This window comes from Gouania willdenowi, chromosome 15 (genome assembly GCF_900634775.1).
Source record: "Gouania willdenowi chromosome 15, fGouWil2.1, whole genome shotgun sequence".
NCBI classification, from domain to species: domain Eukaryota; kingdom Metazoa; phylum Chordata; class Actinopteri; order Blenniiformes; family Gobiesocidae; genus Gouania; species Gouania willdenowi.
In genome coordinates, this window is record NC_041058.1 from 19,971,231 (window position 1) to 19,998,968 (window position 27,738).

At 37.5% G+C, this 27,738-nt stretch overlaps 1 protein-coding gene across 1 annotated transcript; it reads right to left on the reverse strand.

Moving 5' to 3' along the window:
- Positions 1–4,720: 4,720 nt before the first annotated feature.
- Positions 4,721–15,841, reverse strand: tbxtb (T-box transcription factor Tb). The gene is made up of 9 exons (XM_028468746.1): positions 15,693–15,841; positions 10,727–11,116; positions 10,387–10,651; positions 10,161–10,295; positions 9,906–9,967; positions 8,480–8,538; positions 8,215–8,391; positions 7,788–7,920; positions 4,721–5,170 (listed from the first exon to the last, which is right to left on the reverse strand). The coding sequence occupies exons 2-9, from the start codon at positions 10,912–10,914 to the stop codon at positions 4,900–4,902; spliced, it is 1,290 nt and encodes a 429-aa protein (XP_028324547.1). The 5' UTR covers positions 10,915–11,116; positions 15,693–15,841; the 3' UTR covers positions 4,721–4,899.
- Positions 15,842–27,738: the final 11,897 nt, after the last annotated feature.

A 27,738-nucleotide genomic window follows, 5' to 3' on the forward strand; every position in this document is an offset into this window, starting at 1 on the left:
AATCAATGGCTCATGGATTCTGACACTGATCACTTTCTGTCACTAGTTAGGAACCCCCCCCCCCTCTGATGTCATCCTGCTTTATTTACGAGCCGCTGAGGGTCAGGAGATCATGTTGCATTCAAGACGTCTGCTTTGGATTTCTACAGCGCCCACTCATGCGCGTGCTTTAAACCGCGTGCACTTTGCGCGTGTGCACGTAAAAAGACACGTGTAGCGTGCACGTCACATGTGGTGCCCCTGACGGTGGCCTTTGGTGGTCTTTTCCGACAATAAACACGCCTCTTTCTTTCTCCCCCCTCTGCTCCCCCCTCCCATTCCTCATTCACTGCAGCTACTGACGTCAAGGCATGCTTGCGTCAATGCTCCTGCTTTGACAGAGCTTTTTTTTTTTTTTTTTCATCATAATGGGATTATTAGGCTTAGAGAAATGCCCTGCTTTCGTGGCTTTTTTTTATTCTTTCTTCAGAGAAGTCCATTTATCTTTTCTTGCTGCAGATATTTATGCTTGTAGAAGAAAACAGACTGATATTTGCTCTTGCAGATTAGCAAGTATTACATACATTGGTGTACAACAGGCTTTTATCCATGATGGCATTATACATGCACTAATGTGACACGTGTGGGACAACAATTATGCCTGATGTATTCCTTTTTATTTCCATTAAGTCATACACTCAATGATATTGTGCTTTTGTGCCACATTAACGTCTTCTCTGCATTTTAAAGTGGAGAGCCAAGCCAAGGCAAATGTATTTGTATAGTACAACTCAACAACAAGGCATTCAAATGACTTCACTGCAAAGCCCTAGACTAGAGAGTGAATGAGTGCATATGCAAATTTCACTTCAAAGAGTTTGATTTTGAATGAAACCTTGGTGCAGACTCTTTACGAAGCCTTCCACAGGATGCTTTGACCTTGGTATACATGCTGCTGCATTGTACGATCAGATTTAGAGCCATCTTTGGAGCTATAGATTCTCCACGCAGTTATAAAATGTAGAGTCAGGGAGTCTAGACGGATCTATTCGGCATTTGCTGTCAGATAAACATGCTTATTTGTGGCTAGAAAGAGAGAGGACAAGAAGAGTGCAATGTTTTATCTATTATCTATCGTTGTTTTTTTGTTTGTTTGGTTTTTTTTAGCAGTTTATAGATAACCCTGACTAGCCTACATTAGTCAACAGGGAGTGTACACATGGCATCTTCTCAGAAAAGTAAACAAATGTTTCACCTAAAGGCACCATGTTATTGAATCACACCAGCCAGACGGGTACAGTAGAGATCATGAAGAACCCACGATTAAATTTCCTGCCATGAATCAAACTGGGGAGTGACATATACAGTACACCAGTGCTATGACGTAAATGGAGTAATGAAGAGAATCATATCAAAAATAACAATACATTAAAGATTGATGTCTGCTGGGAAATGCTACAGATTGGAAAATGTAGAAGACGGACAAAGTGTTTGTTTTTTTCTTGATGTTTTCTAGCTGAGGTCACATGATTGTGGTCAGTTAAGCTTACAATGGTCCGCCAGCATCAGTATTATTGACTGTTTTGTTCACTTACTCCATTATATTCCTTCAGTGGCAGAGGTGGAAACACAACTGTTTGTTTTCCTCAATAACTACATTCATGGTGGAGGAAGTTTACACATCTAATGTACCGCTAATACACCCTGAATAACTGCATCACTATTATATGCTATTAGACACAGGTTCATAGTTCAAAAGATTCACATTGATCAGAAAATGGCGTGAGGAAGGCTGCAGAGATTCTTATTTTTGAATAATATGTTAAGGTTTCCTTTATCCAGACATCTGTTTTTCAGGAAATTCAAATTTCCAAGTGAAGGAAACATCAAAGCCATAAGCAGACGCCTCTAAAGAAGACTGGCAGTTGACAGTTGAATCATGTCAGGAGATCAAAGTACATTTTCCTGAAAAACAATTATCTGAATAAATGAAACCTTAACATAAGATTCTAATTTAGTTTATCTCCATTTATGTCCTTTCTATACCTACCTATCCAGAGTTACTGGATGATGCAGCTTATCTCAGCCTGTGTAAGCTGGTTTTCAGTACATCGTATAGGGATGCCTCATGATATCTAAACTTAAATCAAACCACAGTCTTCCTGCTATGAAGCACTTAGTTTTTTAAATCCCTTTATTTTTTTTTATGTATAGGGCTTTATCTGGTCTACTTTTTATTGTTTTTACTCATTTTTTTTTTTAATTTATTTTTGGACTTCAGCTATAGTGTGGCGGACGTGTCTGTCCACAATGTTGAATCATTATTTTTCAGTTGATGTCTAAAGTTTCCTCCATTGGGAGGTCAACAAACCTGCATTTGCTCTCCAACTGGCCTCATGCAACAATCAATACAGGGTTTTCACCGACGTCATTTTCTGGGCAGTAACCCGGATGCGCGGCCATGTTGGAGGTAGACGGATGTCGACGCTACATGTTGGTGGCTCACAGAGGTGTACTCTGCGATGGATAAATCCCAGAAAAGCTCCTCAAAATGCATCATAGATGCAAAGGCATATAGAGGGATGACTTGGTCCGCAGGAAAGGGCACGATATTTGGTGGTGCAGATCCATATGAGTCGGCTAACTTTTCTTGGATCAATGACAGCCCGGGGAGTCTTTCGTCTATTATGTATCCTGATATCGTCAACTACCTGGATTTCACCAAGCCCATACACAGCGGAAGACCTTAAATGTAATAGAAGTTTGGAGGTCGGCTGCAGAGGCTCGCGTTAACAACTGATATATATCAGCAGATAACTCAGTCAGTTCTAGTAATTTCACAGTGAACCTGGAGCGTAGTTACTCTAAAATAGTATACGACCACCAGACAATCCTAGATTCAGGCAAATTAAACAGTTATAGTCCGTTAGATGCGACTACTCGAGCCTCGGATTGCTACGCCGGCTATATCCAGCGGCCTGCGAAGCAGCTCAGCCCCGTACCAGCGATGTCCGCCAGTGAAGGAGACGTAAGCGGTGTGATCAGAAGCAGGAGTGGGGATGCAGAGTGGGGCTAGCAACCAAGCTAAAAGCTAATCCTCAGAAAACGCCGTTTCCTTCCATCCTGCGTTTTAATGTCCGCTCCCTGGAGAACAAACTAAGCTGGATTTAAATGTAAGATGGGAGATGAGGGCGACGGTGTTTGCATAAACACCAACAACAACTGGTGCAACAACGGTGAGCTCGTCTCATGTCGCTGCTCCTGATGTAGAACTACTGACTATAAAATACAGACATTGTTCTTCCCTGATCTGTTATAACTTTTGGAAATCTTTAAAATTCTACGTTTTTCACGGTCTGACCGATAAGTAGAGCCAAATACACGGCAATTTTGGTCGTGTGTGTTGTTTCCGGGTTGATGACGCGGTAGATGACGTGCCGTGAAAACCCTCTATGGTAAAGCATTTTCATTTATTTTCAAATAATTTCACCCTGAAACACTGTGATCCAAAATCTTTCTGAAATCTTTGGAATTGAATCAAAAACTGTCTCCCAATAGTGTTTCTATTGTTTATCAGAAATGCTAGATTACGCTTCATATGGTTTTTAAGTCCATTATTCTGTTAATTAGCAGTTTTAATTAAAAAAAAAAAAAAAAAAAAAGAACTAATAGTTGTAAAGTCTTTAAAGACCTCTCCCATCAGCATGCTTTACTGCAGTGGTCCATGGACTAACTGTTTGTGGTCTGTGGACCATTTTGGACCAAGCCTCAATTAACAAAATAAAGTATTGAAAAACAAATTGTGATTATTTATTTATTTATTTCCCTTGCTTATTTATTACAAAAACCTAACTTTGAACCATCCCAATAATACTGGCGGTTTTAATATCCATAAACGTAAATAAAGAAATGTCTCATTTTTTTGTATAATAACGACCAAAGAGAGAATACAGACTTCAGGGTATATTGTTGAAAAAGTGTTTGAATCCTCAGTATTTTCACTGCATGCATCAACTCATCTTCATTTTCTAAATAATCTTTTGATTCTGCATCAAATTGTTAACCAAGCAGCGTCACGTGATTTTTGACTTAAAGCTGTGTAAGAACATCTGGAGGGAACTATGCATGAGAACGTGCAAACTCTTTGATTTGTGGATTAGCCAGTTTTCCAAAGCTTGATCCGTGAGCGCCCTCTTGTGGACTTTGAGATGATAAGGTGTATTGACAGGCTTCATACATGTAATCGTTCCTCAACTGTCAACAAAGGTCTCCCCCCACCCCCCATATGAATCAAACATTCCAGTATATGTAAAATCACTTGATTCTATGGTTTTTCATTTCATAATTAAAGTTTCCCTGAAGGTTTTACTTGACCTTGAGTTTGACTGGTCAAAGAAACATGACAAGTTCTGAGCAGCACAGTTTGCAGCCAGATTTAGTTTAAAAAGAAGACTGCTGTACATGTCCTCTGCATAGCTCTCGGATGTCAGAACTTACATTTTTAACAAACTTAAAACACCAAAATTGAGACATGAAAAACTTCAGTGACGCACAAATAAAAAATCTTAACTTCATTTTTATTTACAATATATATATAATATATAATGCTAAAGAAGGGATTTTTCAGGTTTGAATGACATGGTCTGCTTAATATAAGCAGAGCTAATACATATATATATATATATATTGACACACCTGTGAATGATCTATCATGTGTGACAAAAACATTATTTTTGGCAGATGCAGATTTTTTTTCCTTTTTGCTACAAAACTGTAGAATATTGCATTAAAACTGCACAAAGTAGGAAAAAATTCAGAACACAAAATCGTTTTATCTAAAGCCAACCCTTATTAAAGACAGTGTTTGGCTCAACTGAACACGAGCTAAAGTAAATAAGTTAAGGTTGATTTAAGGACCCTTTAAAGGGAAGGAGGAGTAACAAGGGTCCAGGATGAGGACAGGCGTCCATGGGGCGGAGCGTCATAATGAATACTGTCGTGCACCTCTGTGGCTGTGCTGCTGTCATACATGGGAGAGCCAGAGGGGGGCGCTGTGAGAGAGGGAGACAGGCTGGGGTAGTGGCTGCTGGAACCTCTCAGGAACTGTGAACTCAGGCAGTTGTTGAAGGTCCCAGTCTGAGACACTGGAGTCAGTGGAGAGTTATTAACAGACCACAGACTGCTGTACTGGCTGTAAGGAGAGAATGCACAGAAGAAAAAGAAACTTCAATATTTCACACACAGAAAAGTCCTTATGGATGAGGATGATGTCCAATATGTTCAATCATTTTTTTTAAAAAGTTACGTTAGCATTGTCAAGTATCTTCATTCAGGATTTTTAAAAATATCTTCTTTCTTATGGAAGTAGATTTGTGTCTTTATTGTTTTTTTTTTGGTTTTTTTTAAACATTTCAATAAAAATAAAAAAAATCACCAATCAAAAAAAAAAAAAAACTTTCAATCAAAAAAACTTCACTTAAAAATTAATATTTACAAACATAGTATGGATGAGTATCGGCAAGGATGTAGCAACACGATACGTACCGCGATACTTGGGACACGATACGATATTATCACAATATTCTACCCAGTTAATATCACAATTAAACGTAGAGATGAAAAATCAAGTTGCTGTATATGTTCATCAGAAGATATTGATCATTCAGAGGACAAATTGAGTCAAAACTATTTGCTTCAAAACATCCTATTTATTATTTATTATTAGTGTTTTTGCACATTTTCACTGAGAAAAAGAAAATGCAGTGTTATGCACTGCCATCATAAAATAAAGTGCAACAAGTTTCCTTTTCACTGAAACTACTGTGTAGAAGTCACAAAGTAACCATGACAACATAATGACAGCATCGTAACAACTGTAAGTGAGAACATTAAGGATAAATCACCCTGAGTTACTGACAATGCACAAAAATAATTTATCCTATTGTGTCAGTTTAATCACTGATCTGAACAGATTATATAAAAATAAAATGCCTGTGCGTACATAAATATTGCAGGCATTACACACTGCCATTATAACATCAAGTGATTCAAATAACCTTTGCAACACTTTGAAAGTATTGTAACCACCACTGAAATATTGCACAAATACACAAAAATATTTTTTAAATATCCAATAAATAAATAAATAAAAATCGGCACCCAAAAAAATCGCGATATATCGTGAAATCGATTTGTTTTCACACCCCTAAATCATAGAACAAAGCGTTCAAATGCAAAACAATATTTGAGACCCAAAATAATTGCATTTGAACACATTTTTTCTTTGATTGAAAATGTTTGTTTTATTGAAGTAAACATTTTTTTAATTAAAATGTTTATTTTAATTGAATGATAAATATACAAATCTACCGCCATACTTTCAGATGTATTACCTTTCTGTTAGCACTACTTAAACCATTCATATGACTGTTTCTCACTGACATTTGTACGGAGTCAAAAGTTTTGTGTGCATACGTAAAAAAATGTGAATTTTATTCCTGTGGATACAAATCTCATTCCTGTAAACATAAAAATCCCACACAATAAATTACTTTCAAATGTACGTCACAAATTCATAGGGGTTATGTGTTGATTAAAGAGATGCAAAGCAAATACTGCATTTCTAGTTTCAACCAGTGGTGGCGGTAACACATCTAAATGATGTATACCACATGGAACAGAAACAGAAGTTGTAGAAGAAAAACAAAACGTGTTCATTCCCGTACGTGCAAATACTATAATATCGTGCAAAAAGCATATATCTACAAAGTAGAGAGAGATTAACATAACCTGATTTAGTTTGTTTGCCGTGTTACGGGACATTTTGGCTGTTTGAAATGCCACACTCCGTACTACACACTACAAACGCAATGTGTACAGTATATACTGTTTACGATATACTAGTTTATAACTGATGGCGCCCTTTCCCACTGAAGTATACGTCCAAGTTTCCCAAGATGCATTTCAAACCTACAACAGCAAAAACCTGAAACACACTGATTTCAGAGATTTTTGGAGACCGGCCATTGTGCTACTTCCAGTCAACTTCAAAACAAGAGCCCTATTTACAAAAGCATTAAAAAAAGCTCATGGAAGACGAGAAGAGATGCTTTTGTTTTGAAAAGGGAATGTTTGACTTTTAGCTTGAAGCCGGTCCCAGGACGATTTTACGTTCCGCTCGCAATGCATCATGGGGTGGTTGAGTATGACTAGTGTGCCCACTGTGCATACTTAAAAAATGTCCTGATATAGTATACATCCGGGTATTTCATACTCAATCTTTTCATACTATCTAATGTGAACACGCTACGTACTCATTTTGACGTTAAACTTAGTATGATGAGTGTGTTAGGATGTGATTTCGAACAAAGCAATGTTCCAATTCTTTTCCTCCATTTTCAAAGTTAAACAGCTGTTTACATTCAGCATGTTGATACATTACCGACAATCGACACATAATGCCTGTGAGCTGGTGACGTAGTTTTGACGTCATTTTTCGTGTCAGATTTGAATGAACAGGAATTAAAATATATGTCCATAGGAATAAAATCCACAAATGAAACTGTAATTCGGGTACACACATTTTACATCTGCACACATGAATCTTCTGACTGTAGCCTTACCCCATACATTTGACATTTCTTTGACTTTCATCAGATTTTATCTTAACATTTTCATCTGAATTACTCTATTCTAATAAGGAGGCACAGTTCACTTAGCCCATTCAGTTCTTATATATTACATACTGAATTTGCTATAGTTTTGTCCTACACACTAAACACACAATCGCAATCAGTGGGAGCACAGACCTGGAGCTGGTACTGGAGGAGAGGTTGTGGGTCGCTGGGATCATGCTCGTGTGTGCAGACATCTGAAGACTTGACCAGTTATCATGACTTGAGAGCATCGACAGGGACGGTGAGGACAAATCAGAGAAACTGGCTGCGTAAGGAAAATGGGCAAAATGATTAAATATCTGATTAAGACGATCATGTGCAAGTGGATAAAAAACAGTCTCATGTACAGGAACCAGTATGGACTTTCCCTTATAATAATATAAAGTTAAGAGTAGAAAACCTTACACATGCTGGGTGAGACATTCAAACTTTTACAACTCTGTGGCTCCACGCACACAAAAGCCAAAGGAATGCAAAACATTCTCTTCTCAACAACATTTGTTTGAGTTTCTTTTAAACAGCTGGGGGAGGATTCATGGACCTGTAGAGGGGCACTCACTGGGCGAGTTGGTTCGATGGGCATATGGGCTGGTGTACGGGGCAGAGCGGTGACTGCGCAGACTGGAATATCTCTCACAGCCTTGTGATGGAGAGAGTGAGATGGGATTCCCAAACTGGTTATGTGTGTTGGCAGGAGGACAGATGGAGCCTGTGCCTGGAATGAACCAACTGCCCACTGGCTCCATACAGTAAAGAAAATACATATTAATATATTGCAAGGTGAGAGAAATGCAGCATGAAACACATTACTGAGGTTTACTTACACTGAGAGTAACCAGATTGTTGGGATTCACTGGCATCTTCTCTTGGATCTTTATCAGTCCTGCAGGAAAAGAGTGATTCACATTTTCTGGAAACACAAACACATCAATGAAGCTGAACTTTACTCGTATTCTTCAGAGGAGTATGATATATCCTACTCAAGTAGAAGTACTCTTACTTGATTGAAATTGTACTCAAGTACAAGTACAAGTAAGTCATACATAAAATACTCAAGTACAAGTAAAAAGTAGCTCAATTTATATAGTACTCAAAGTAAAAGTTACTTTCACCTCCTAAGTTTATTTTTGGCAACGAATATTGCCATGTATGAACTTAAAAAGGAAGAGGCCAAATCTTGCACAATTTGGAACTGAATTTATTTTTCACAAAGGCATCTCTATAAAATAAAAGGTTTATCTAAAAAAAACTAAAAAAAAAAAAAAAATCATCAAGGAAAGTCATAATTATGGGAAACAAAGTCATAATTATGAGAAAGAAAGTCATAATTATGGGAAACAGTCATAATTATGAGAAAGAAAGTCATAATTATGAGATAGAAAGTCATAATTATGGGAAACAGTCATAATTATGAGAGAGAAAGTCACAATTATGAGATAGAAAGTCATAATTATGAGATAGAAAGTCATAATTATGAGATAGAAAGTCATAATTATGAGATAGAAAGTCATAATTATGAGTTAGTGCAGTCATAATTATGAGATAGAAAGTCATAATTATGAGGGAAAAAAGTCATAATTATGAGATACTTAAACAGATTTACAGCAGCTTGTTCATGTGGTGAGCTGACACTGAGCGATGCTGATAAGACTATCAAAGACTACATTAGACAGGGCTTTACAAATGATGAAATACTTTGTTTGCTTGCAAATTGACATAGAAATATGGTGAGTAAACGCACCCTTTACTAACTCATAATTATGGCTTTCTTTCTCATAATTGTGACTTTCTAACTCATAATTATGACTTTCCTTGGTGATTTTTTTTTTTTTTAGTTGCGAAAACGGGCTTCCATACCAATGAATTAAATTCAAAATAATAATAATAATTGAAAAAAAAAGAAGAAGAAAGAAGTCTAAAACTGAGAAACAAACCTCCATTCAATGCCATTTTGGCACTGTGCATTATATTAAATCTGATTGGTCGGCTATGATGTGATGCATTTGATTTTTGTCTGCATGGTCATTTCATTTTTTGTAGTTTCACCATGTCCGTTGATGATTTTAAAACAAAAATATATATAATTTACTCAATAAGAGTTGGGTGTAGAAATGTAACGAATTACTTTACTTCTTTTAAAACGTACTTAAGTAAAAGTACAAATAGTGATTTAGAAATATACTTAAAAGCCACTGAATTACAGTAATATGAGCACCTGTAATCCATTACTTTCACCTCTGGTATTCTTACCTCTCTTTTGCATCGAGGAAAGCTTTGGCAAAAGGATTGTACTTAATCTTCAACGCAGTAACCTAAAACACAAAAATAAAATAAAGAATTCACTTTGTAGGAACCATGGATTAAGCAATGCGTGCGTAAATGTCATGCGTAAATTACGCGCGTCATTTTACGCACAAAGATTGATGTTTACTTCTTTGAACGTGATTCTAAAATAAGCCATAACGCACGAAGAATGATGGAATCTACACTATTACTATTCCTCACCTCTTCGTTCTGATAAGCTGTTACTGCTATAAACTGTGTTTCTGTGAAGGAGTGGCTCGTGATCATCCTCCGCGGGCCCCCAACCCGCACTATGTGGATGCGTGGCTCGTACTTGTGTAAAGAATTTAACATTACCTGAAGACACAACGACACATAGTTGCATCACTGAATATTACAACATTGTATAATTTCATTTTATAAACGCAAGCGCGTCATTTCCACTCACTTGACCTCCTCCGTTGAGTTTATTTGTTAGTTTGACTTTACTAAAGGAGACTGGAGCTTTCATCCAGTGCGCTCCGAAGTTTGGAGAGTCGGGGTGTATGAACACACAGCTGGGGGACTGGGGTTCAGGTTTTCCTCCAGGAACCCACTCCCCGTTGACGTATTTCCACCTGTGGTTGTCGGCTGATGAAAAGTCCAGTAGAAAGGAGTACATGGCGTTTGGGTCCAAACCGGACACGTTGACTTTTAGCACTGGAAACATTCGCCTTTTAGAGAGGAGAAAAAAAAAATGTAGATTCACAAACGAAGTACAACAATCAATGTATATATTTTGGATTTACCTGCCGTTCTTTGTAACGATCATTTCATTGGTGAGATCCTTAAACTTCTGCCATAGTTCTCCTTCATCCAGAGACACCTTCAGCTCTCTCTCCGTGGGGTCTCCCTTCTCACTGCCGGCCTGCAGCTCACTCTGCACCGCACTGAGGAGGTGATCCACCCGGTACTGCTCCCCAGGGCCCGCCGCCATCCTATCCAACGACTCCAGTGTGTATTGAAGAAGCCTCAGCAGACGTGAGCAGATCCCTCTCTCCTCCCTAACAAAGAAACTTTTTCACCTCCACATTATGTGAATATATAGGCTGAAGAGAGGCTGCATGCAGGGTGTGCGTCTGCAGCAGAGGTGGTTGGTTCCTCTCCTCTTTGATCTCTGCAGGCCCGCCACAGATTGGCTGGCAGAGAACATATACAGGATGACAAGGTTTTGAATAAAGCAGTTTAATCTCTTTATTGCATCAACCTGTAAATATTGACACTTAGATCAAAGCCACACATGCAGAAAGGAAGCCACTGTATTCTGGTCTTTAGTTCCACACGGATCAGACTTTGACCCACATCTATGTTCTCCAACTTTTACTCATAAGTAAAATAAATGAAACACTTTTTCTTTTTGTTTTCTTTTTTTAAACTTTGGAATAGACTTTTAATTTTTAGATAAATTCAGAGTTTTGCAATTGGGAGAGTATAAGTTTTTATTTTTTATTTTTTTTTTTAAATCTCTTCAAATACAATTAATATGATTTAGTTTTGCAAGTTTAAAACATATTTTTCCATCCTGGATTCGAGGAAGATAGTTTATTTTGTTTATTCATCCTCTCTTTTACTTCATCCATAATGATGCTGTTATCTCCAGTGTCCTCCATAGATTTAAAATAGTAAAGAGAGAGGTAGTTATTAACAAAACTATTGACTTTAAAACTCAATAATGATTCTAAACACATAGAGACCCACATCAATCTTAGTTTTTAGTAGTGGTTTACTAATTATTCATATTTTGTTTAATTTCCCCTTGGTTTTAAATATGAGGAGACAAAAAAGAAGGAAAAAACATGCTTAAAACTGTAAAAATAACATTAGTTTTTTTTTGTCACACAGATAATGACCACAAGCTGGTATTTCTGTTTCTATGGTGGTCTCCAAAAATAAAAATAAAAAATATATCTTTACATCTAAAAAAAAATCAGTTCATCTGTTTATCTCTGTGAATTCATTTGTCCTTTAGTTTTGGGTTACGGTTCTGTTTCTTTCAGTTACCTGAGCATGTTTGGGAGAAATAATACATTTGTTCAATCCTTGAGAAAATTGAATATCAAGATTTTCTGAGTCCTTTGCAGCTAAAAGGCAACAATAAGAGTTCACCATCCGAACTACACAAGTTTTTACAAAAGTTGCTTACATAGTTGCACATGCAACTTTTTATATATTTTGTATCCGATAATAATGTATTTGCCCAATAATCATATAACTAAAAGAGAGGCACCCAGTAAAAGATTTGAGGTAACAGTGGCGTAAAAGTAAAAGGCGTCACATGCTGTGTCGTTTCCCACAGTCCTGGTGTCCCATTTGGCACCTCTCTCTACTCTGCTCAGCACTGTACCCGGCGCTAACTGTCACACAACACAACTTCCTGCTGTTAGGAGACAAGTTTATTCTTACATCCTCACATTAAGGATGGGTGAACATGGGTGAACTCCTCTCTTTGTCCTCAGTTTTGCATGTTCTCCTGTTCTTGACGGGGTATTCCCTAAGTCTAAATTTCTTCCTATAACCCTAAATCATACAGTTTTAATTGAATCTTTAAGAATATCTCCATCGGTACATTTACATGCAGCTTGAGAAAACCAAATTAATGGTTTAGTCCAATAGTAACGAGTTTGAAATGCGTGTAAACAGGTTAGCTAGGCTGGAATTGGACTATCGACAATGCAGTTGACAATTTAGCTAACTGAGCACATAGGCGCAATAACTCAACAGAAATCAGACATTGCGTTCCGTGCATTCACCACTTTGTTTCTCCTGTAGAAGAAGGGGGTTGATGGCAGAATATGCTTTTTTGGAAGGAAATTTCCTATTGCTATAGCTAAAGGAGCTGAACATTTTAAAATACATGGATGGGAGAAATACAGCTCAGAGTCAGACACAGTTTTTCAGGAGTTCAGTTTTCTCTCCTGCATGTTTACTCAGACAAGACGAAAGGTCTTTAATCGACATGTGAGCATAGCTTGATGGCTGTGTGCATGTAAACTCATGGGCTGTGTTCGAAATCGCATACTAACGTTCTCATACTAAGTCTGACGTCAAAATGAGTATGTAGTGCGTTCACATTTTAGTAAGGAAAGACTGAGTGTGCAAGAAATACCCGGATGTATACTATATCAGGGCATTTTTTAAGTATGCACGGTGGGTAGTACACTAGTCATACTCACCTGCCCAATGATGCATTGCGAGCGGAACGTAAAATCATCCAGGGACCGGCTTCAAGCTAAATATCAAACATCCCCGTTTCAATACAAAAGCATCTCTTCTTGTCTTCCATTAGTTTTTTTTTAAAGGCTTTTGTATATAGGGCTCTTGTTTTGAAGTTAACAGGAAGTTTTGTCATCAGCACAATGACAGGTCTCCGAAAAATCTCTGAACTCTCGGAAATGAAACGTGTTCCCGCGGGTTTTATGGATCAAATGAGCACATGTTGATATTCTACTTGGTCACTTTCTCTCTTAAAATGTTTTCAGAACTTTCAAAGGTCGAGGATTAAAGGAGATATTTAGCCCTAGTGTGCTTCAGGTTTTTGTCGCTGTAGGTTTGAAATGCATCATGGGAAACTTGGAAGTATACATCAGTGGGAATGGTCATCATCCTAATCCTCCTAACCATACTTAGGTTATAAATAGTATGTAGTAGACAGTGTATACTCATTGAGTTTGTAGTACATAGTAGAGTGTGCCCTTTGGAACACAGCCATTCGCTTTTAGCTCAGTAACTGACTGGAGTCTTCTGCTGTCAGTAGTGAATGAATGAATAAAACCCCCATAATTATGTGTCAGACACAGTCCTATATATAAACTTATGGTATAAATAATAGACATAATCCATGATTTCTGCATTTGTGCTTAAAATCTGTTGAGAAAAAAACACAACCTTTTAGACTACAATGCATATATGTGTTGGCACTGTAAATACTCTGGTATTTATCTACAATAGAAGCTCATTCTGATCTGGATCACAAAAGTCACCTACAGTCTTATCCCAGGTTCTTCTCCTTATACCATATACAGAAACACTTGTATAAGTGGCTCACGTTCCACGATTAGAGTTCCAACCACGTCTACGCTCAAAGGGATGGAACAGAAGTGAACGTTTTCTTCATCAGGAGCACATCTGAGGTCTCAGTGCAAAGCTGGAATGATTGAGTACAACTCCAGCATGTCTGCAGGCTCTGACCAGCCAGTGTTTGCCCTCTACTCTCTTCCTCAGTGTCCTCTGTTTGCTCAGGCCAAATCTGACACAGAGGTGAAAGAAGAAAAATGAGTCCTGTTTGCTAGCTCCTGTATGCTCATTTTAACAGCACCTGAACACTCATCTGCATGGTTTCTCTTTTCTCGTTCACTTTCCTTTCTTATTCAAGTTAAACAATCTAAAAGCAAAAATGTAATTCTTTCTTCATCTTTGGAAATTTTTGCTTAATTTGTTCCATGCCTTTTTAAATTGAAGATTACAGTTCCTATCAATCCCCGATATAATACTACGTAGTCACTATGGAACTGTTTGCTAAGGTTTGTAGCCAATGTCGGTCAGTAGGAAATCTCCCTTTGGTGCCATATAAGGTAGGGGTTCTCAACCTTGTGGTCAGGACCCTATTTGGGGTTACGAGATACTGGGAAGGGGTCGCCAGATGTCTTCAATAAACTGAAAATATTCTTTTTAACAAATTTAGCCAATTTATACTTTTTTTTTATCCTTTTTCTGCAACTACACCAAACTTGCCATATTTGGACATATTTTCATCCCCTTTTGTTACCATATTTGTGCTCTTTTAATGCATTTTTGCTACATTACTCCCTTTTTTGCCACTTCTCCATGAAATTTCAATGCCTTTTCTACACACTTTTTCTACTTTCAAGACATTTTCAGACCTATAAACCCATTCCACCTAATGTCATATATGTCGACCCATTATTGTTGACCCATTATTGACACTTTTATCCTGATTTCATCATATTTCATGCTTATTTTTGCCAATTTATCCACAATCACAATTTGTCATGCCCAATTTTGCCAGTTTAAACTAATTGTTCCAATATTGACACTTTGAACCCTTTTTACCACTTTTTCTGTCCGCTTTTGGCCACTCTTTTAACCAATTTCTGTGGTTTTTAACATCCCATTTCTGATTGACATCTTTGCGATGTCTATATTATGGTGCAAATATTAATACATGTCCTGGATAACAGTGGATATTATTCAGATGAATAAATAAATGTCATTAACACAGATTCATAGAACAATAGACCATCATTTTGCTGACTTTATGGATGCGCCCCAAAAGGCTCTCCCCTTTATTCACCCGTATAGATGAACCATGTCTCCACATGACTGTTCTTCAATGTTCATGTATGTGTCTGTTCAACCATCTTCAGGTACCGTGGGGGTCCCCGGTCTCTGGCTCCTTTATTTTGGCGGTCGCAATGTAAAAAGTAAATTTTAAAAAATGGTTGAATTTTAATTTTTGTTGATGTTAAACACCTTAAAGTGTTTGATAATCAGCTTTTTTTTTTAAATGCGTGCCCAGTGCACACATGATGTTGTGTTCTTAATGAATTGCTAATGGTCTGTTTCATCTCATAGGTAGTACAGCGTGTGGTGCAGCTCACACCCGATAACACTGCACACTCGGGTGACAACACACTTTGTCTGATGGGTGCAAACTGGCTGCAGGGTGAACTCCTGAGCAAGGCAGCGTTTACTCACAGGATGGTGCAGCAGGTAGCAGATCACTACATCCCATCGGTTGCTGAGGATGCAGGTGCTGGAGTGAAGATGTGGACATTACTTTTTTGTACATTTTGGGAGCATGTTAGCAGAGGAAGTACTGGCTGTAATTTTATACATCTATGATAACTGTGTTCTGTCCATATTATACAAAATAAACATCCTTATGTACAGCATTCACTCCTTTATGCTTGTTTAGAGGACAAAATACGTTCTGGTCGATCTAATTTTGCAGACCTGTGATGCATACTTGTGAAATTCAACACAATGAGGAGACCATGACTAGTTGGCCACAAAGATAATAAAGGGTAGCATCCGCTGCCCAACAAATCACTGCATATAATTAAAAAAAAACACGAATAGCAACAAGGTAGGACAGAACAGAAGAATTGATTAATGACCAGAAAACACACCCAAAGCTGGTTGTTGACTATGTATTTTGTCTCCAGTTCTAATGACTTTTATTTTGGGTATTTCTCATGCACGTGGGGAATGTGCCTTTGGAACACCCAGGCAGGGCCACTATCTCGCCATGTTTATCTAGAGAGCGACGAGATTTCATTTCTGCTCAAACATTCAACAGCCTTTTCACCTAATGTAACCTATTTAATATAGTGTTCCACAGTTTAACACTACAGGTCTTCACTTAAAGAGTTAATTCCTATTTACTAACAAGTCTTACTGCAGCCGACACTGACCTGCTACACGTTCACAACATGCAGAAGGTGGTATGAGATGTTGTACACATTAGCACCGTTACAGCACTTTGTACTATGCATTAACATATAGTGACGTGGAACACATTTATGCTCGTGAAATGCTGTTTCCAAATGTTACTTTAAAAAAAAAAAAAAGAAAAAAGTTCAACGTCTGACTTTGTATTAAAAATCAGCTTGTAATCAATTACAACATTTGATGAAACATGGCAGCCATTTCTGAAATACATAGAAAACTATAAAATGTGTTGCATTCCAACATAATAAGTAGTATCTGTGACCATCTTGTTTTTTTTTTGTTTGCTCTTTAACGTGATTGTCGGGGTTTTTGTTCTTGAAAAGAAAAAAACTTCAACCAATAATGTACTTTCAATATTATCTCTAACTTGCTGTTGAAAATGTTAAATAAAATTTGAAAAAAAACCAAAAAAATCAGCTTTAGATGCTGAAAAAACTGTTTACTCAAGTGTCGGTTTAAGACTTCATCCATTTGCGTTTTTGGAGTTGCTCTAAACTTCCCCGAAAATGTGATGCTCACTCGGAGCGCTGCTCGTCGAGTTGAACACGTTTCAGGGATAGGGTTGGGCATCTAGTATCAACTGGTCCTGGGACTATCTTTCAGATTATCCCAGAATCTTTCAAATTTACAAATTTTGATCCGCCGAACACCAACGAAAAAGACTTCACCGGAAATGTTCGCGTTACCTTGCAACCATGAACAATGTGCGGTGACAGTCTAAAGTGTGGCTTCACTTTAGTAAAAATAACAACTGGGCTCAGTGCAACATTTGTAAAAAAAAAAGACTATCATACACAGGATGATACACGACAATCATTGTACATTGTATACATGTATATAAACAATATATACTTAACATACATTGTCTACAATACATACACATACATACAATGGCCTCTTGAAATATTCGGAATTGTTCGGATTCAGAATCAAAACCAGGAATCAGAATTGGAACTGGAATTGTTCAAATACAAACAATGCCCAACGCTACTCAGGGAGGTAAAAAGCAGAGAAAAAGAAAAAGCTCAGCTCGTGACACACATCTGCCCATGCTGTCATGGTCTGATGGCGTGAACCCAAGTGAAGAGAGAGAGAGGGAGGCAGAATGCAGGCACAAAGTTCAGAGAGCCAGTCCATGTCTATTTATTCAACAAAATCCAAAAAGGTAGCACGAATAAATCAGGGAACAAAACACAGCAGCACACAAGGAGGGTAACATATGACAATACAATGATCCAGTAACCACACAGTACCCAGACACTCAGCTAATCACCTGGGTGCAACACATGAGGCAGCTAATCACTCACAACTCTGACATCACTGGGGGGGCGGAGCCACAAGCAGAATAAACAAAGACACAGAAAAACTAAAAGAGGACCACAAAGGCTAAATAACAACTAAACTAAACAGAACCTGACACGTGCACCATTTCAAATCTGTCTATGTTCTCGTTTTCTCAATTAGCACTGCAGATGATCTTTCTTCTTACCCATAATGCCATGCGCTCTCTGCTATAGTCTTTCTGAGCCGAAAACATTTGAGTGCAAACAAATTTCCCTTGAGACCCCAGTTTATATCCAGAATGCTATCAGCATGATCATACCTGACCAAACGAGCGTGTGTGTGTGTGTGTGTGTGTGTGTGTGTGTGTGTGTGTGTGTTGTGTGTGTGTGTGTGTGTGTGTGTGTGTGTGGTGTGTGTGTGTGTGTGTGTGTGTGTGTGTGTGTGTGTGTGTGTGTGTGTGTGTGTGTATGTACTGTAATTTATCTTCCTGAGGTTCATAAAAAAATCAAGATGTAAGAACAGAAAAAAATTAAAAACAGTTAAAAATATACAGAAACATTAGATAAAAAGGTACATCAAGACACATTTTCATTACACCACCAAATACATAAAAAATACATGATATATACATTAAAATTGGTATATAAAAAAAACTTTTTTAAAAAAATACTAAGACGATTGTGACTAAGTTGGACTGTGGGCTGATTGCTCTTTTGTTTCATCATCTAGTGACAGATGATGGTTATCTTTGCCAGCCTTTTGATACACTACGTGCTGTTAGCCTGGTTTCCCATAAAAACTCTTTAAACTATTCAACATCAGCTCAAGACACGAGCATGAAGTGACACCACATGCCCAAGTGCTGCATCTTCTTTGTATTGGATGTAATTACAGCATTTTGCTGGAGTTAAGTTTCCAAAGTGGAGGTCAGACTGTGTTTGGTCATCTCACTTCTACGTGAACAATCAGCACTGTGCTGCAGAAAGGACCCTCCTAAACACGGCGACAGCAGCGCAAACAAAAGAGCTGAAGTACAGCTGGGTAACGTCTCACTTCACCACAAACCTGGAGGTATCAGGGAAACACACAACACAACACAATGCTGACCCCAGGATTTAGAACATCACCTAAACATGACACAATATTGTTCATGGGTGATAAAGTTAGGACACAGGGAGGAAAAAGTTAGACAACAACAAGTTTAGGGGTCACTACATGGTACGTAACGTTCCACTGCTGTTTCTTTGGTTTGTGTTCGTCTTCTTTCTTATGAACCCAAATCCATTATATATTCTTATTATATATAATAAAATTATATATATTCTCATATTTATATTCTTAATGATCTGAACCCTTTTATACATGTTGGTCAGCCAAGTACTTCCACACCAGAAGTAAAAGATTTAAAACATGCTACTGTGTCATCAGTGTCTGATTTATAAAATGTTATATTTAATATACAGTATATGGACGGTTTTACCATTTTTAAAAGAAATTACATAAAATAAAATAATGTTAAGACTCCTTTTGATCCTTAAGTTGTAGGAAAGAGTGACAGTATAGACAAAATATGGAAACGTAAACACTATACTGTAGCTTGGGCACAAGCAGAAGTTTGAGTTCATACAATTCATTATACGGATTTATTTATTATCAGTTGTTTGTCTGTACACTGTCTGATGCCATGTCCGGACCTATTGTTTGACTGTTGTTTGTATGCATCAAATGGATGAGAGGAACAAAAAAAAAAAAAAAAACTTATATGCAGCAGCTTTTTATAGGTGTGTGCAAAAACATTGATCTATCTTTATTATCTTTGATTTGAAACAAAAACGAGGAAAACATTTTAGTGAGAGACTTCAGGTATATGAGCTGCTATTGTTTCAGAGCAGGTTGATAATAAAGAAGCAGACAGACTGAGAGCGGCACAGACAGCTGAGTTGTGGGAATAAAGATTTAAAATGATCCTCTCTTGTTCTGAGGGCTGGGAAAAGGAGCACACGTGACAAATGAGAAGTAAACACACAACCACAGGAAGCCATTAACTGCAGCAGGGACCAATTAGGCCCCAGCAGGTGTTCGTGTCTTTGCCTGCTTTGGTCCTGCATCACCTCGCTTCCTAAACAGAGCCATTGGTCTTAGCTGAGGAAACAACAGGAAGTTTGATTTGAGGCACAGGATTCCTACTGGAGGGCCTCTAAAAGTTCTTTGTTGTGCTCTTTGTCACCGCCCTCAAGTGCAAGTCATTAGAGAGGACAATTACATCCTTCTCAAGAAGCTTGACTTTTACAGGAGGGGAAGATAAGACAGGATCCCTCTCATGTCAGACCCCCTCTATGCGGGCGCTCTGTGAAGCGTATTGCTCCTTTCACACCCAGCCAGAGGACAGACGAGTCAGCCAAAATCAAAGTCAATCACATCAGCTATGGGGGATGGAAAATTAGCTACACAAACTACTAAAAGGGTATTTAGAATACAAGAAAAACAAAAAAACATTGGCATCAAATGAACATTTTTAAAGGCCACAAATACTGGATTTATTTTACTTAAATTGCTAGCAAAGAACCATTACAACCAGCACCAGCATGCGCATCACATTTATAATATAGATGCAATTTATAATCAACTATATAAGAATCAAAACTGAAAACACTTCTGGGAATTATATGGGCTCATTATCTCCCAATCGCAGGAATATGGAGATCTAGGGGGCATCAAAACAGCAAATTTTCCAAGCGTGGGAGCACGGAAAAATCACTGGTTCACCTACTGGTCACAAGAAAGGATACAGCAGCAGCAGCGCCTGTCGGCGGAATCCAAAGTAAGGTCCACCTGTGGACAGCTGAGCTGCCGCTGTGAGAAGCTTCCTGATAGAAAAGAGGTTTTTGAATTCCATTGTATGCTTCGCCCACCATAATTATAGAGGGCAGGACTACCTGCAGCGGATAAATACATTTCACCAGCCAATCAGGTTGGATTTATGAGAAAGGGATTCTGTGAATATGACGCAGAGGTGTATATCCCATAGTGAGACATCTCACTCATATTACTCATAGAACCGGGGTTATGTAAATAACCTAAAGTTTTTCTGCAGTCTGTGCCTTCTCCTCATCCTTCTCTCTCTTTTCTATTTCAGGTATCTTGATGCTGGAGGTGGCAGTTCCTGATCAATGGTTCACGGCTCAACTAGTCCCCAACCAGTAGAAGCAGATGGCTGCCACCTCTGAACCTGGTTCTGCCGGAGATTTATTTCTGTTAAAAAAAAATGGAGTTGTTTCTTCCCACTGTCGCTAAATGATTGTTGATGTGGAACTTGTTGGGTTTTTTCTTTCTTACTATGGACTTTATATTTTGTTAAGCGCACTGAGATGACTTTGTTGTAATTTGCGCCATATAAATAAAGTTGAATTGAATTGAATTGTAACATTAAAACACACAAAAACAATATAATTTAAGATGAAGTTACTATAGTCAATATATTGATAACAATTAACATACTTGGTTTTGGACTGTGGGAGAGCTTTCTATGCTAAAATTAAAAATAAATAAATATAACATTTATGACATATTTAATTATTAAGTGATATATCTATGGCACATATATTTAGGTAATAGTGATATATTTCTGGCATGTATATTTAGGTATTAAATTATATATTTATGGCATATATATTTATGGCATTAAATGATATACTGTATGAAATTGAAATAATATTGCATTGCTCTATTGCTCTGTAACATGTGCAATGATAAATAAAAATTATGATTCTGATATATTATGGCATATATATTTAAATGATATATTCATGACAGATATATCAAGGCATGAAGTGATATATTTATGGCATATATATTTAGGTATTAAGTGATATATTTATGAAGTATATATTTAGATATTAGTGACATATGTATGACATAGATATTTAGGTATTAGTGATATATGTATGGCATATATATTTAGGTATTAGTGATATATTTATGGCATATATTATATGAGGTCATGTAACTCTAAATTTGTCAATTTGTCATTTTATTGCAGTTCATGCATTTTACATATCATCAAGCATAATAAAGTCATTTTTTTTTCAGGTAAACTGATAAATATTTAAATTGCATAATTTGGCAACAAACATTGGAAACAAGACAGAAACGTAAGCAGTTTGCAGGCTACTTTGTCCATGTGTAGAAATGCTGAGTGCATGTCTGTCTGAACAAGGACAGGAACTGTTTTCAGGCCGACCACCACCATGCAAAATAAAAAGTTTGTGACAAAATAAGGAAAAATAAGTGAAATGTTACATGTTATAGACTTCACCGTGCCAGTTCAATTGGTGGATATCTCATTGTTGCATGAAAGAAGCTCTAAAAGATTTTCCTATATGGAATTGACAATTTATCAGACAAGTTATTCATTATGTTTTTGTTGGTTAAAAAAAAAACTATATTTGCGCATTGAGGTCAGATGTATAATATGATACAAATTAAAAGTTATAAATCACTGGCCGACAAACGCAACGCTAGCTTTCTACAACAAATCAACACTAATGTGGCAAACATCACCAGCACCATCCAGGAGGGCTTTTCTCTTCTGAGGGAATTAATCCAACAGCAGTGTTCAGATAAAACAGACTTTAATATCAAAACAGAAAAGCTCTGATGTGATGTGTATTTAAATGTCATTTTTGTACAAACATACTGTATGTCTATTTTACAGATTATTATTATTATTTTTAAATGTTCTATAGAAGTGCTGTAAGTCATTAATGTATGACAAAAAATACTAATTGCCCCATAAGTTTAAATAAACGACATAATGGTGGATTTTTCTTTACCCACTTTTCCTGATCAAAGCTGTTGAAGTATGGTTTAAAGCAGCAGAGCACACTGAACCAAATTTCCATATCGCAAAACAAAATCAAAGCACATTTTTGTACTAGTTTGTAAACTACATATGAAAAAACCTACACAGAACCACAAAATTTAAAAAAATACACAGATATACATGTATTTATTTTAATTTATTAGAAAAAATAAATAAATATATATCTTGTACTTACATTTCCGAACTGAGTAATACTGAGCACATTTTTTTTTTAACCGATTTTGTCTTTTTTCAAAAATGTATTTGGCTTTAGTACACAAAAATTTGGATATACCGTTTAGCTAAAATAACCAATTAATTTTACACCACACATTTCTATTCTTAATTTCTAAAGAGAAAGAAAATATTGACTTAATATGTAGAAAATCAAAAAACTGATTTAGCATTATTGTCAAAAAAAAAAAAAAAGCAAAATAAATTAACAATCTCACAAGTTTAAAAAAAAAAAGAGATGTTTGAAACTTACCCACACAATTTAATTAGCCTCAATTTAAATGTTAATCTACTAAATCTCATACTTGTTTGTAATGGCTAACAAAATGCTTTCATTTAAACTACATCTGATAAATTTATTCTTGCAAAAAACCCCAAAACAAACAAAAATCAACTGGAAAATGAAACTCCAAAGAAAATAAACATATTTTTTTGGATTTTGCTGTGAACAGAAACCAAATAGATTCAAGTGTCTACAATAAATGACGTCCAATATAACGTTTAAGGTAAAATCAGTGGATTTCCCGTTGTCTACTTCTATGAATGTTAAAGTAAATGTTCATTAATTCTCTATACTCTGCTCTGTCACCCTTTGACTTATAATAATAAACTAAAGGCTTTAATGTGCACCACACTATGATCCGCTAGAGGGCAGTAGTGCACTTATAATCTGGGCGCGATTGAACTCAGTAGGAGGAGGAAGGAGATAAATAATAAAGAATAAACACTGATAAATAAAGGTGTTTGTTCACCAGCTCTCCCATTAACAGATCACTGGTAATATGAGATAACATGAGTATAGACATGTGGGGGACTGTTATAAACTGTGTAGGTAGATCTGGGGAGACGAGGAGTAGGTGGATGTTGAGGTTGATGATTCATCTGAGGAGTCATCATCATCATCATCATCATCAATGGAGGAGGAATCAGTCCTGCCATTGGGGGTTTACTTTACTAGCATATTTAAAACCAGATTTAACTCATTTATAAATGCTTTCTGTAAGGTTTATGTGAGTGTGACTTTGATAATAGCCTCATTCTAGAAACACGTTTGTGAGGTCAGGCACTGATGTTGGACGAGAAGGCCTGTTTGTACCATAATCACCTAGCTTGGGGTTTTAAAGAGTGACCTAAACCAAAAAACCCACACTCTTCATTACACCGTCTCCCAGCATCAGAACCTTTTCAAAGTGCCTGGTTGAGTTTTATTTTTTATTGAAATGTACCCACATCTGTGGGTAAGGTCATTTTTGTGTGCACGAAGCACTTCAAGGATGACTGCTTCATCAACCTCCACCAGTATAAAGAAGGATTTGATGAAAGACTTTGTCTGATTGAGGGTTCAATTCCTTCTATCTTTGGAGACGATGAACAGAGCACTTCGGTAAGCTGTAAATAACGCTAAAAAGTGTGATGATAAGACGTCCCTGTCCTTGTTTTGTTAGCATTAGCAGTTGTACCGTCTTCATATGTTAGCGCTGTGTGCTCGTTTTAGATCCTTGATGATATGGCCTACGTGATTTAATTTAAGTCTAAAGTTTTCATTAGTCATTTCATTTTGCCATTTTTGTCTCTGAAAACACTGTATTAAAATGCATTTCGTGACGTTAGCTCGGTGCTAGCGTTAGCTCGGTGCTTGTGTTAGCTCGGTGCTTGTGTTAGTTCACTTGTTAAGGTTCTGCAGGTTCATCATCATCATTTTCATCTCGCTCCGCCGAGGCTGGATGGACAAGTCTTCCGTTGTTGACATTTTGTAAATAACCTCTGAATAAAAAGTTTCTGCGCCGCTAAATAATCGTATCTCAACTACAAAAATGGCCGAACAGGGTGGGCATATTTGACATAATTTGGAGCCAGAGTCTGCATAGTAAGGTCCTGCGGGAGGAGCCCTAGTAACAAGCCCTGCCCATTTAGCATACTGCCCAATCATTGACTGTCAATCATTGTAATATATGACGTAAAATCCCGTTTTTTCAACCTCAAAAAACTTATCGAAAACAAATTTCACAAAAAAAAATGAGCACTTGAACACAATGTAGGGTGATAATAACTAATGATCACAGCAGAGTTTAGGTTTGAAAAAAAAAAAAGTATGAAACAAGTATTTTAACTTTACAGTTTGACCCAAATCCCATCTGTTATCATTGAGGAGGCGGGGTTTATGACCTATACTGCAGCCAGTCAGCAGGGGGAGCTCTACAAACAAAGGCGTCACTTTCACGATGGCTTGTCTCGTTCGTTGTTTTTTTTACAGTCTATGCTGCAGACCTGGAGACCTGCACAGTCAAAACCCTGCACTTGTGGACCTGCACCTTTACACGCCTTATGGTTTTTCAGCAGTGCCACCTAGTGGTTGACTATAAAATTGCAACTGCACAGCCTTGACCCTCACTGTGGTTTTTTGACACGCCAAAAGCCAAACAAAACGCCAAGATCTAATTGTTTGTGAAGCTTGGAACACTTTGGAAAAAATGTTTGTAAGATTTTAAACAATTTTTTAAATAGTCTATAATGAAATAAAATGCTTTGACAAAACAACCTTAAATAACCTACAATGAAAAGGATGAAATGAAATGGTTTTAAATGTTTTATTGTACGGGCTTGAGTGGTACACAGCCTCTATGGCAGTGCTCCTTCTTTCCTCATCTGTCATGCTTTTGTGGAAACGTTGGCCCGCACACATATCATTTCATTTCTGTTTATTTTAAGCGCTGCAATCTGCGTGCACACGCACACACACACACACTGAAACAAAATGTGCCGGCCAAGCTAGCTTCCAAAAAAAAGCTAAGCTTGCTTAGCCTAAATATGATATTATATTACAGTATTTGACGTGCATGTAAGACTATCGTAGTAATTGTAACGTAGCACTGTATAGTCAAACGTTCATTACACTGTCAGATACGTTTTCGACACAAACTTTATGACATTAAACAATGTGATTCACGTTCGATACTCACGTTCCTACTGCCATTCATATTGACCAATCAGGTATGGTGGTGAGATTTTGCATCGCAGGCAGAGTACAAACCTGCAGATTGAAGACGCAATGCTAGCATTCACTTGCATAAACATCTGGCGGTATAAAAAGACAACGTGAAGCAGTGATTATTGTTTGTGAGTCAACATTCTGGGCACTATCGTGCATCGTGTAGGCACTGGTCCCAGGGTTGCACGGCTGAGCCACACCCACCAAGTCAGACAGATCCTACACCAACACCCCACGTTGCACTCACTGCAACACAGAAAACAAACTCGCTAACAGCTCCACAGCGCGCTAAGCAGCACAGAACTCCCACTCTCCTCTCACATTTATCTTTCTGAACTACAGCCCAGAATAAGGAGGAAGTTTGATGCAGCTGAGTGAGGTGGGCGCGGTGATTTTTCTTCCTCTTGCAGATATCAACTCCATCCCCTGTCGATCATCCCTAAAGCCAATTTTAGATACTGTGGATGTAAACCAGCCAGTCAGTGTGTTTGCTGAGCTTACTCCTTCACTTCCATCAGAAGCATCCTCCTACACAACACAGGGCTTTAGCCTTAAAAACATGTACAAAAAATGAAATATACTAGAAGCAAGAGGAAGTGGTTAATTCTCCTTTTCGTCAACTCTTCATAATCAAAGTGTTACATACACTGTCATTTATTGAGGTCACATCCATTTTAGATGATTTGTTTAAAAATGAATTAGGGACGCTTAAGGATTTAACCTAAAATCAAACGTCCCGAGGTAAATTATCATTGAATTGAAAAAAAGGGCTGAAATTCAATGAATTGAACATTCTCTAAACCAGGGGTGTCAAACTCATTTTAATTCAGGGGCCAAATACGGAGCAGTGTGATGTCAAGAGGGCCACAGATTTATGCGAGAAAACAAGTAATTTCAACATTATTGTGCTCTAGTTTACAATTCTACGTATACATAAAATACAAAATATGTAAGAAACTGACCATATCCAACCAATACGTGATAGATATCAGTCCCAACAGGATCTTCACTTTAGATTCCTAGATTTTGTGACCAATTTCTATTTAAATAAAGGGAAACATTGAGTAATAATTTGACAAAAATATAAGGTTTTGTAAGAATTGTGTGTTTTTTCAACAGTTTGACTTTAAAAATGACGGCAATCATGCGATGTAAGCACCAGTTAACTTTTGATCCCCTGCAAATATTGAGTTTTATTTACACAATGATATTTTCTCTGTCATTTTTACTTTCTACTGCAGACCTTTGAATTCTCCAAAGGGCCATATTTGGCCCCTGAGCCTTGAGTTTGACACTTGCGCTCTAAACTAAGGCTTGTCTGAGGGTCATTCCTTAGACTCGTTGGTGAACGACCACATCACTAAAGTTTATGAGCCGTATCAGACCACAAAGGTTCCCCTCTGCTTTGTCTTCTGTCATCAAAGCTTCTGCAAACAGGATTTATCAGCTCCGTTGCCACAGTAATGAAACCTGCAGCACTTTGCTGTGTGCATAATGTCACCGAGGCCAAAAGCAGCATCCATCTGTGCTCCACTATTACTCAGTCAGAGGAGGACAATGCAGCAGCTCTGCATCATCACAGTTTAGAGGAAAAGCCTGTAGCCAAATATTTATTCATCATAACAGGCCTTGAACGTGATATCACTGGATATTTTAGTTAATAATGAAGCTAGAAATTGAATAGGTCGCTGAGCTCGGTGTGTTCCAACTGGACAGAGACACAATCATGAATAGCTTGGCCTTAGAACCTAACAAAGAACAAACAATGGCACTGTTGAAAAGACACAACAGCAGACGATACGATCATGACGACAGAACTGAAGACAGTTTGGTGTTAAACACATGGGTGTGAAAAATAACAGTGAAAACTTTGCTTCAGGACAAGATGCTTTATTGTCGCAGCTTGTTTGTTCACTCACATG

What these genes read in the sequence shown, in the direction of transcription:
- tbxtb (XM_028468746.1), bottom strand. Translation starts at nt 10,914, where the DNA reads ATGGCGGCGGGCCCTGGGGAGCAGTACCGGGTGGATCACCTCCTCAGT. An exon ending in ATCGTTACAAAGAACGGCAG is followed by an intron (nt 10,652 to 10,726) that starts GTAAATCCAAAA and finishes CCTCTCTAAAAG; the next exon opens with GCGAATGTTTCCAGTGCTAA. An exon ending in AACTCAACGGAGGAGGTCAA is followed by an intron (nt 10,296 to 10,386) that starts GTGAGTGGAAAT and finishes TTGTGTCTTCAG; the next exon opens with GTAATGTTAAATTCTTTACA.